Here is a 12,065-nt window from a genome sequence, read left to right as displayed (position 1 = left end):
AGTCAATGTACGACTGATGTCATAGTTTATGTGAAGCGTTCTCATACCCTCCTAGTGCCAAAAATATGGTTCCATGGTTTGCCTCCTGAGCGAGTCTATTAATTTGAATGTCTATGGCAACAATATTTATGCAGTGTCCGGAAACTCACAGTACAAGTGAATCTATTTGAAGTCGATTTTGTAGTATAACTTTTTTTGATTAGAGCTTTTGTTTTCAAGTAAATTTAGTCTGAAGACGGAAATTTTTGGGTAAAATTTTTACAAAACCATTCACTAGGGGGTTAATATCAGCTGTTTAATTCAACTTTCTTGCTGAAAACAATGGAAAAAGTTTAAAAAAATATATTAAAAATTGAAATCCTCAGATCAAATTTTTTTTTTTGGGTTCTGTAGTTTCTCAGTTTCCCGCTTATACTATGAGTTTCTAGACACCATGTATATGTATATAAAAAGAAAGATACACATTCTCGGGTTTTGAAAAACCTAACAATATTTGATTTCTCCCTAACATAATCATTTTAGTGGAAAAGTGTTGCTTGTGAAATGATGGAGGATAGTAAAGGATTAAATAGTAGAGGATTGAGACCTAGAATCCTGGTTGCGAACCCGATGCTTTGGACCATTCGGCTACTAACGGAAGATCCAGATTGCTCAAATGAAAACATCCATAAATGTGAATAATCTTTTTGAAGTTGGTAACGATTTTGTAAAAAAATAACAGAGCTACGCAGCTTTTTGGCTGCAAAATACCAAAAAGTTAACATAAAACCTCCTTTCTGTTGCTAAATACCAAAACTTTTCCCAAAAATAATGTGAATTTTGCCAACTAACGCGAATTTCACCAAAAAATTAGGCGAATTTTGCCAAAAAAACGCGAATTTTGCAAATAACGGCAATTTCGCCAAATAACGCGAATTTCACTAGAAAATTTTCCAAAAATTACGCGAATTTTGCCAAATAACGTGAATTTCGCTAAATAACGCGAATTTCACTAGAAAATTACGCGAATTTTGCCAAAAATAAGGAGAATTTCGTCTCAAGAATGAGTAATAATGTAATATTTATGAAGAAAGGAACGCATGGCTGATTTGGATATCTAGAGCGGAAGGACAGAGAAATGAGTGTCTGCAGAATTAATACATGACGCGGAACTTTTCAAAAGTCAAAATAACCGAAAAGCAGAAACAGAGTTATTTAGCGTGTTTTCTCTGCATACCCCTGCGAGAATGGCATCATGGTTAAAAGAAATAGAAAAAAGTGTTTATATAGAAATACTATCTATCCCCCTAACTAATAAACGTGTTTTAAATTTTACACAATTGATTTACTATACATTAATGATTGTTTTTCAGTTCTGTAAAATTTAAAACATGTTAATTAAGTCCCCTATTTATATAAAATAATAATATAATTCTTCAAAACTAAACTTAATAAGTATGGTAAACATTCAAATGTCAGTATATAAAATTTATTAGAATTGAGAATACTATATTTGTTTATCACAATATTAATAATACCATTAATAATAAAACATTATGAGGAATTTTCATACAATTAACCCTTTCAGACCTCAATTAAAACAGACAGTGGTACAATTTTTTTTTTCTCGGTGTTGAGTGAAAATTACGTCTCAGAGGGTGTGTTTTACATAAAATGAAAAATCGCACACTGTGTACCAAAAATATGACATTTTTTAAATTTAAAAAAAATTACATAAAAATTAAACATTGAAAACACACAAAATTGCCAGTGGTACAAAAATTTTTTTTCCCCGTGTTGAGAAAACATTACGTCTCAGAGGGTGTGTTTTACATAAAATGACAAATCGCACACTGTGTACCAAAAATATGACACATTTAATTAAATTTAAAAAATTAAACATCGAAAACACACAAATATACATCTAAAAAAAAATCCGGAAAAATTTTTTTGTTGAGATTAGAGACAATAATCACATTTTAATATATAAAAATTGCTTTTGCCTAAACTAGTTGCTGAAATTTAATAAAAAATTTAGCATGCCAAGCTATTGAAAATGAAAACCACCAATTTTTATTCACTCTATATAGTGAGGAAAAAATTCTGAAATTAATGTATTTTTAAATGTACACACTGGTCTGAAAGGGTTAAAATAATATAATATAGAACTTACAATACAAACTCTCCAATTAGTCATAGGTTTTTTTTAAATGTCAAAATAGACCCAACTGTTCAGAGCCAGTGGGATTATGGCATCCCCAATTGGGGTATGTTATTAGGCTGAAGGTAGTAGGGAGGGGAAGGAGATGGGGAAGAGGAAGGTGGGAAATAGGTACCCGAAGGTCTAGCATTGTCGATCAGTTAGCGATATTTGCGAGCACGGCCAAAAATTGATAAGAAACTTTCGGATAACCGATAAATAAATTTTATCAAGTCGTCCATAGAATCAGATGAGCTTCGGTTAACAGTCAATGTACACATCTTTTTGAATAATGTCATTCGTTATGCAAAATAACTAACGAACGGAGTTGAACTAACGAAGCTCCAAGAATTGAAAGAAGTCATGTACGCGGTGAGTTGAATCCGTTTGGGCCAATGTCACTACATTAGATCGGTTTAGAAAAATGAAAGTTGTTATAAAGACCTCATTAAATAATTAACTCAATTTTTAGGTTAGTATTTCAATTCAACATCGTCAATTTATCAATATTTTTACATAGCTGTTTCAGAATGTTAATTCATATTCAATTCACTATAAAAAAAAAAAAAAAAATACTTCCAGTGTTGCCAGCATGTATTTCTTATTTATTGCACTATCGGTATATCGGTTTGGATATCGACAGCACGACCATGCTCGAGAAATCGGTTGTTTGGCCTATCGATCCGATATTGTAAAGTTATCGATTTCACTGTGCTAGACACCGGGGATATTCAGATTTGGGCCCTTCACCAGGGCGATATTGAAAGTATCCACCACAATATGTAATAAAAGTATCAAAAACCCTGCATAAATTTTCCTATATTTTAAAAATCTATATTAACTACATATGTATGTCAATGTGTAATTAATTGTCTAGTGCTATCTAAAAAAAATACTTATAAAAGTGTTGATGTGACCGTCTTCAAGCCGTGCACCAAAACGGTTGGCGGTAAATCTTCTGTGAAGCTCTTCAAAAGGTTTAGATACTTTACACGATCGGGACATTCCCTCGTCAATCTCGACTCGATCGACTTCAAATCTTCCAAATCCCCGTCGAAATATCTTTGCCTGTCATTATTCGAAGTATCGGATCTTTGACTGCCGACGAAATCATCGTTGGTGTTCGATTCTTCGTTCAGTAATCCAAATGGATCGCGTAAGGTTTTAGACGGAATGGTGAACTGCTCGTTGGTGGCTTCATTTAGGCCGAATGGATCGGTCAGGTTGGCAGAGGTTCCGCCATTTGGGAAGCCGGTCGAGTCGGTAGTTGAAGAATTTGGTTCTGGAGGTGGTGGCAGCAGCATGAAGATGACAGCGGTATCGTCAGAGTTGGCTTTTATCATGTCGTTTACTCTGGAAGAAAAATACAAAGTTTAACCATCTCATTTTGTACTGCGGTGAGATATATAATTTCAGCAGTGTTAGAAAGAGAGAATGCCAGCGTATTTTCATTTAAAAGTTTACGATAGAAGCTTCTATTTAAGAGTAAAGTGGTAATTATAGAATGCATGGTAAAAACCATCGATAAGTGACTTAAATAACTTCGTAAGCTCTATGTTTGCGTTAAAAATTTTTAATTTTTTAATTGTATATATCAATTTGTAATGCTAAAATCAGAATGAGTCTTTCATCTGCTTTCGAAAACAGTATTTTAAATATTTTGAAATATGTTAAATAACAGTGTATTTATCTTGAATTGAATGTAATGAAAAGATATTTCCCAGCATTTTGACAGTTGGCTTAACCCTAGATAACTAATCGCTCGTCGAGGCGATGACGCGCTACTCGGCGAAATTCGAAATCACCTACTTCCCCCCGCTCCCCGAACTTGACTCTTTCATTACCTTCCTAATTTGAGTAAACAGTGCAGCACGTGAAGCGATTGCGGCCACACTCATACTAGGACGTGTCCTGTGACCATCTCATCGTCCGCTGGACGAAAGTTTAGTCATAACAACAATTTTATTGTTAAGGTACGTACATTCATATATTCTTATATTTATTGTTTATGTTGGCCAATCTTCTACAATAGAAGCTCCAGTTCCGTCTACGTGAAACTTGCGTAAAAGTTGCTACCTGTGTCCCTCCAAGGCCTGTAGGATGACCAAACACCGTTGCACCAGATGTAGAGGGACTATTTGTGGTCCACATAATGTTGACATGTGTGGTCACCGTGTAGACTGATATTTTGATATCAATTTGTTCATTATAAACCTTACTTTTGTGCCATGTAACAAGTTCCTATCTTAATTAAATATTTTTGATTTATTTCTAGTGTTTTATTGCGTAGTTCACTCGACGAAAGTGTAGTTACAATGAAACAATGAAAACAGTTTAGTTATCTAGGGTTAAGGCGATGCACTACGTCGTGTAATATTTTGAATTGAGCCGCTATCAATAACACACCTTACGTAGATGGCGATAAGCATTAAATTCCCGCTTAACACCACCATCCACTTGTTTTGATTTATGCAAGAAAAAAGCATGGCCAAAAAGTGCATTTTATTTTGTTTTGTGGATGTTCAGGCACAAATATTTCAATGTTTTTCGATCATTTTATAAATAACTTAATTTGCCACATTATACGATAAAACCATAACCGAAAATAGGTTTGTAAGTAGGAAATTTTGAACTTTAAAGCAGCTTTCATAGGCCTTTACATTATTTTTTTCTGGGCTTATAAAAAGACTTATCTAAAAAATACTCGATTATTTCAAAGGCCAGTATGTATTCTACTCGCAGTATTTAATTAAAGCATCTGAAACATTTCTAGGCGACCAAATTTTCAAACCAAAAACACATGATTTTAAATTACTACGTAATGCATCGCCTTAAGAGAAATGCATTGCAAAATATCAGAGGCTCTAGGAGTTATGTAGCTACATAGGAAAAACCGCTGTTTGCAAAAATTCCATTAAAAAACAGAATGCTGAAAACGAAAATGCTAAATAAATGTGAATGTTAATTACCCTTTTATGTAAGCAGGAGGGAGATTGCAACGACTTGTTTCTGGTGAGCCGTTCCTAACAGACCATCTCATCTCCTCCACTCTGTCAGACCATTCCTCGACCTGAAAAATAAATTAATAAGTAATCCCAAAAGTAAAGACCCCAAAGCGTTGGAGACAAAGGGAAATTTTCATGCAGCTGTTGGCAACACTGTTGTTTGTTGCTTCCGCACTCCCAAGCTAGCCTTTGTACGTTTTTTAAATGTCTCATTTCTGAACACAAACTGCCTCCTGTTTTATATTATGTTTTTAGATTTAATATTCTTGTTTTGTCCTGTCCTGCTGTTATTGTTATTCTAAGTTTTGTCATCACTTTGTATAAACAGTAGTTAGAGTTAAAAAGTGGTAAGGCACATTGTAGGAATAATTTTAAGAACATGAGACGCTCAGTAACGTTTATTTTACTTTACTTTTTTTTTTACTCAGACAGCCTTTTGTAATGAAATTCCCTCTGTGTGTTAACACCAAGTGGAAAGTTTGCCCAGTTACATATACGGTTTTTTAATGCAAAACGTGTTAAACCCTGATTGAAATTCATCACTAATTGACAGAAGCGTATGGCGAGTCATGAACATTTTGCAGCTGGACGTACTGAAATATACGGGGAAGAATGAAGCGAGAGGCCGTCATTTTCCAACGATCCAGTTGCAAAGGTTGAGCAAATCATGGGTGAAGATCGGCGGATAGAGTAGACTCTAAACGAGATCCCTGAGGCGTATGGATAAAGTGAGAAATATGGAGATTCACAAAGAACACAGTGTTATTAGTAAGATTAGGAAAGGGACACTTCAATGATTTAGGCATTTAGAGCGAATGAACGAAGAAAGGAGTGTAAGGAGAATATATGATGCGATTGTGAATGGTAGAAGAAGTGGGAGATGCCCGAGAAAGACACGGCAATATCAAGTGAAACAAATACTTGAGTCGGTCATGTTAAAAGTCAGAATAACAGAAGAGTGTATGAATGTGAATGAGGCAAGGAGCTTGTCCATCCTCACTGCAGAGAAACGGCGTGATGATTAGTTAGTTAATTAGAGTTTGGGGATGACATACCTGTACTAGGGTGGCCTGTATCCTCAGAAGTTTGAGTAGCTCGGCGAGCCTGACCTGAGTGGGCCTGACGGAGCGGGCTAGACGCGCTATGGCAGTCTCACGTTCCACCTCGCCGCAGCTGGTGGAGTTTTCTTCAGCCGCCACGGAGGCCCTGACGCTTGTAGAACTTCCTGATGACACAACAAACAATGGTTTTGTGTTATTCGAACAAAACTTACAAGGATCAGAGTGCAATCCTTTTTGGGCAAATGCTGCTATACAAACCGAACTATAAGTGAGATCTATTCCGATTAGAAAGAAAACTGATGAAACCTTTCAAATCCTGGGCCGCAGACAGGCCAAGGAAATTGATTATCTGTTTTAAAAAAGCATTCAGATATTCAAAACAATTTTAAGATTATTCAAATGACAGTCACTAACTTGTCTAAAGTTAGGATTTACGGTAAATGCACTTTTGATAACAGAAGAATATAAACAAAAATGACTTAACAATCTTGTAACAGAATTGAATTGTATTCTGCATATAGTATAGTGGCACAAAGAGAAATTGTATGTGACATCATAGTTCTAGTAACTTCTGTGTTTCTGTCAGTAACTTACCATTTCTGGGCGGCGTATCAGTGAGCATTACCCTCAGTCTGAGACGCTTCCAGCTGCTCTGGGTGCCGAGGATGCAGGCCAGCTGCAGCAGGAAGAGTCCGGCCACGGAGAAAGGATCTCCCACGGAAGGACTGATGAAGTCCGTTAGCCAGATGTCAATGAACTTTACTCCGGTTCCCCTGACAAGTATTCATTATTGAGGATTTAAAAACAAATTGAGTCCTTATGCGGAAAAACGTGCAGACTCATTCAAATTACGCGTCATATATCCATCTACGTTCACAGCAAAAATCGTTTTAAAATCTCAAACATAGATGGCAGTACAAGGCCTATGGTGACGGCCAGTATAGCGCTCTCAATTGAGGTTGGCCATTACTAAATTAAATCTGACGGTTTGTGCTATCGGCGCTCGGTATATCTGTCATATTATGGTGATAAAGTTTTATTTCTGCATTGTGTTATTTGTTAACCACTCGGAACATTAGAACGTCAAAAGACGTAAATATGATAATAGCGGTCAAGACATTAGTACGTCTTTTCACGTAAGCGCGCGAGATTTTACAAAAATCGATTTATTTCCATCACTAGTATACGGATTGCCATGATTTAAAAAACAGAGTATCGATAATGAATAACGCTACGCGTCTGCATTCAAAAATATCTATGGAATCTTGAGGTGCATTATCTGAGTCGATTGAATCTGTCAGCTTGTTCGTTCGTAATTTATTGCGTTTTTAAATAATTTATTAAAAATATTTTAGTTTGGACGGTTAATATTTTGAGGTGACCAATAGTTTTTAATTATATTTCTTCAATATATAAAGTGTTATTTCTTTATGATACTCAGAAAAAAGTACATTTTTCACAGCTTTGAAATAATGGTCAGCGATTTTTACATATTTTTGACGTTTTCAGAAAATGTATATTTAGAAACGCAAATATTTACGTATAACAAAACAATACGATAGTGAATTTCATAATCTTTCCAAAACATTTTTTAGAATGAGGCTACGTTTCCCAAGACGTGAGTTATGATGCTTTTAGCAAAAGTCGTGAATAACACAAAAATTTCCGCGTTTTGACAGTTCGCAAAGGAACACATAGCATACAAATGCCTTTGTCTGAGAGGTTAATATATTGACATGAGTGGAATTGAAAAAAAAAATATGGAAATTTTCTTAATTTTTTTATAAATAGGTCCTTTTGAATTTCGATTTTGTTTTAAATTAATGAAGTGTAATCTTGGAAGTGAAAATTAACCCATTTCCATTGATGTATTATACTAGATTAGCCCTGTCTAGTTAAATTCATTTTAAAAATAACGCCACGTAGCGTACGTCACAAAAATGGAGATGAACTATGTGTACTATGCGATTGTTCAATCTATATTACAATATGGTATTATTGGTTGGGGAGGAACATATAATAAAATTTTGAACCCACTTAAAGTAGTTCAAAGATTAATAAGATAATCAAAGTAATTTTGAAAAAACCGTCAAAATTTTCTACCGAAATTCTTTTTACAATTTTCAAAGCACCTACAGTAGACAAAATGTATCAAAAATATTCAATACTTCAAATTTACAAAGAAATACAGTCAAATACTCATAACTTGCAATTCAATACATCAGCAAGATACCAGAAAACCATTAAAATCCCAAAATTTAACACTAAGCTCATTCAAAATACCTATCTTTATCTAGGCATAATTTATTTTAATAACCTTTCATTAAATTTAAAAAATATCGAAAACATTCAGGAATTTCACCTTAAATTAAAAAATTACCTTAAACTATTATAAGTCCATATTACGTTCACTACTTACATCTAGAAGTAATATTGTTTAAATCTTGTGTTGTTTCTAAATAATTTATTTACTAATACTAACATGTACATAATTGAACTAGAATTCCCTCACCAAACACAAGAACATTGTCTCTTTATGGTGAGGAAAGGCTATAATTTCTATTGTTTTATATCTTGTTAATATCCTGTATTTATGTATGTAAAAAAAAAATTTTTTCTAATATTAAATAAAAAAAAATAAAAAAAACTTAACAACCCAACTCTGTTTAAACTCCTGTACAAGCGTTCAAACTCGTAAGCGAAACCATGGAGAATTTGTTGTCAGAGGTGTTGTAATATGGACAATATTATAAATAATATTGTCAGTATCGCAGGAAATGTGGATATTTTCCACATGTCCTACAACGTATTTAAACGTGAAATATTATTATTCAATACTTAAAATTGTAAATCTAAATTTGAAACTTTTTTCTTTGTCCCACTTGTAAATGTACCTATTTGTTATTCACTTTTTTGTAAATGTTAATTATCGATATTGCAATGTTCTGGTTCATACTGTTTTTGCAAATAAACAATAAATAAATAAATAAATAATTCAAATTTAAATATTTGGAACTAGGTTATTTATGTGATTGAAAAAATGAACCTGCCCAGCATAGCTGAGAAGCACATACACATTTTTCTCAAATTGGATGACATTATATTTAAAAATGTACAGCATTTAGTAAAGGAAATAAATGTCAGCACTAACCAATAAGAATTTGGCTTAAGTGTTAGCGGTGTTCACTCTAGTACCTGGGAAGGAAGGTTCAAACCTCAGTTAAACACACAAATCAATAAAATGATAAATAATATTAGAAGAATAGTAATCACACTGTCCTGTATATCTGAAGAGTTCAAATTCAAAGTGGATTGATAGAAGGCTATTCGTCTATCACAACAACCAATAAACAAATGTGAACTCACTTCTCAACCAGTGCCATGTCCAGCCGCTGGAAGTGCCTGCAGACGCAGAGGCCCTTGTCCATGGCCAGGACATCCGCCAGAAGAGCCACGTACTCGGCGGGTCCCGCCAGGGTCTTCTCCTGGACGGGGAAGGCTGCCTGCAGGGCCGGGCTGTGGAACGGGGAGTCTGCCCTGGGGAACAAAACATAAACATAAACATGCTTTCCAAATATGGAGTCCTTACTTCGCAAAGGATATAAATCTGCTAGAGAGAGTACAGAGACGTTTCACTAAAATACCAAGAGCTCTGAAAGATCTACGATACGAAGATAGACTCAAGGAATTAAGATTACCAACCTTACAAGAAAGAAGAGAAAGGGGTGACTTGATAGAGACTTTCAAAATTTTATCTGGATCTATTACAGTTGCCCTAGCATCCAAAAAATCTTTACTACTAATAAAAATATAAATCTCCGTGGACACTCAAAAAAAATTACCAAAACGCCTTTTGCATCTAATCCTAGAAAACACTTCCTTGCAAATAGAGTAGTGGATGCTTGGAACAAACTCCCATAACATGTCATCGATGCAACTAATATAAATCAATTCAAAGCTCTATTGGATTCACATTTGGAGAGAAGAAAGGACTTAGTTCAAACTTAAAACAACTCAATTACTGTCAAACTTGTTGTGAAATCAGATATACATAATACATAATAATAATAAACACCATTTAGAAAAATGGAAAAACATACATATTTGTTGGTAATAATTATTATAGATATAAAAGATAGGAAGAAACCCAACTGCGACTTACTGTGAGAACAGGTCGATTTGAGGGGCGTCGTCATGGAAACCCAGCATCACAGTGTTGGGTTTCATGGCTCCAAGGCCACTGAGATGAGCCAACTGCCTCGCGCCTTCTCTGAACGAGCCCGCAGTGCACAGCTCTACAAATGCTTTGATCTAAAAACATAAAAGAAAAAAAATTAACAAACAATTCTTCGAATTGGATGTACCAGTACTTGACATAATCCGGTCTATTGATCTCACCTTGAGATGATCCACCAGCGTAAGCCAGGGGCGCAGCGGGGGCGCAGGCTGGGCTCTCTGCACATGCCCCAGGACCAGCAGACCCCCCTTCTTGAGCTGGTTGGAGAAGCGCGCCAGACACGGGGCAGAGCGCACGCTGCCCACCAGCAGCAGGATCTGGGGACGCCAGTATTTGACATGCTCCTTTCTGGCATCCAGGAGTAGCAGGTATTTGCGGACCTGCAAGAGAAAAATAAAGAAGAAAAAACTCAAAAATTTATTAGACAAGTACATAGTAATAATTAAAACTAATTTGAGCAAATTTGGTGACTTCAAAAGAACTTCTGGCTTTAAATGAGTGAAAGTTACAATAAATCAGCACAACTGGACACATTATATGAGGGGGGCTATGTTTAAAGCTAGTTGCCAGAAGATTAGTGAAAAAGAAAATTAACGAAGCTTAGAATCAGTGAATGAGAAATTATGGTAAATTTAAAATATTACACGTCAACCAGAAAACATAAAACAGGATATAATTTAGGGCATAAAGAAAGAACTGAAAGCTAATGATCATATTTAGATTTAGGAACTGTTTTGGGACCTTTACTTTTTATATTATATGTTAATGAACTTTTTCAACTCCCAATCATTGGAAACATCATATCTTACGCAGATGATACAGTTATAACTATTGAAGGAAATTCATGGAATGAGGTCGTAGTATCAGCTAATAATGCAATAAATATCGTTAAACTATGGTTTGACGAAAATTTATTGACACTGAATGTCGAAAAAACCCATTTTATACCTTATAGCCTAACAGGGAATAACTCAAATGTAAATCTAAACATAAAAATTCACGAAAGAAATTGCCTCCTTAAATTCGCACCGTGTAATTCAAACTGTATAAACATTAGTAGTAAAAAAGAAATAAAATATCTTGGAATAATTATTGATAATAACATTAAATGGAAAAGTCAAATAAATTCCACAGTAGACAGAATGAGAAAACTAATCTATATATTTTTTAGACTAAGAAATATTGTATCATTAAAAATACTAAAAGATATTTATTATGCACTGGCGCACTCTGTCCTACAATATGGAATCGTGGCTTGGGGGGGTGCATATAAATCATCCCTACTCCCACTGGAAACTATTAAAAAAATACTAATAAAAATCATCTTAAAAAAGCCATATTACTACCCAACTATAAATGTTTTTCAAGATTTCCCGGTTCCCCCACTTACAAAAATTTATGACAAAATTGCACTTCTACAAATACATAAAGATTTCTTTAGTAAAAATAATTTACCACAATTGAATATTAGCAAAAGAATAATATCTGTTGGAGGACTAACCGTGCCACTAGCACGAACCACAACAGCACAACATCACTATATATTCAAGGGTGTAAAATTATTTAATAAATTACCCCTTGAT

The 12,065-nt window shown here is 34.7% G+C and overlaps 1 protein-coding gene across 1 annotated transcript in view; it reads right to left on the bottom strand.

The window, feature by feature from the left end:
- Positions 1 to 1,939: 1,939 nt before the first annotated feature.
- Positions 1,940 to 12,065, bottom strand: part of LOC149409803 (solute carrier family 12 member 9-like) — a 37,401-nt gene continuing 27,275 nt past the window's right edge. The window contains exons 11-17 of the mRNA XM_089649394.1: positions 10,644 to 10,862; positions 10,408 to 10,556; positions 9,612 to 9,782; positions 6,840 to 7,018; positions 6,240 to 6,409; positions 5,149 to 5,249; positions 1,940 to 3,532 (exon numbers count right to left, since the gene is read on the bottom strand). Of these exons, the coding sequence (XP_089505520.1) occupies positions 3,076 to 3,532; positions 5,149 to 5,249; positions 6,240 to 6,409; positions 6,840 to 7,018; positions 9,612 to 9,782; positions 10,408 to 10,556; positions 10,644 to 10,862 (1,446 nt within the window). The 3' untranslated portion in view covers positions 1,940 to 3,075. The remainder of the gene's footprint in view (positions 3,533 to 5,148; positions 5,250 to 6,239; positions 6,410 to 6,839; positions 7,019 to 9,611; positions 9,783 to 10,407; positions 10,557 to 10,643; positions 10,863 to 12,065) is intronic.

Source organism: Hesperophylax consimilis, chromosome 29 (genome assembly GCF_061612785.1).
Source record: "Hesperophylax consimilis isolate HC1 chromosome 29, BYU_Hcon_1.0, whole genome shotgun sequence".
Classification (NCBI taxonomy): Eukaryota; Metazoa; Arthropoda; class Insecta; order Trichoptera; family Limnephilidae; genus Hesperophylax; species Hesperophylax consimilis.
This window is presented reverse-complemented; position numbering and strand designations above follow the sequence as displayed.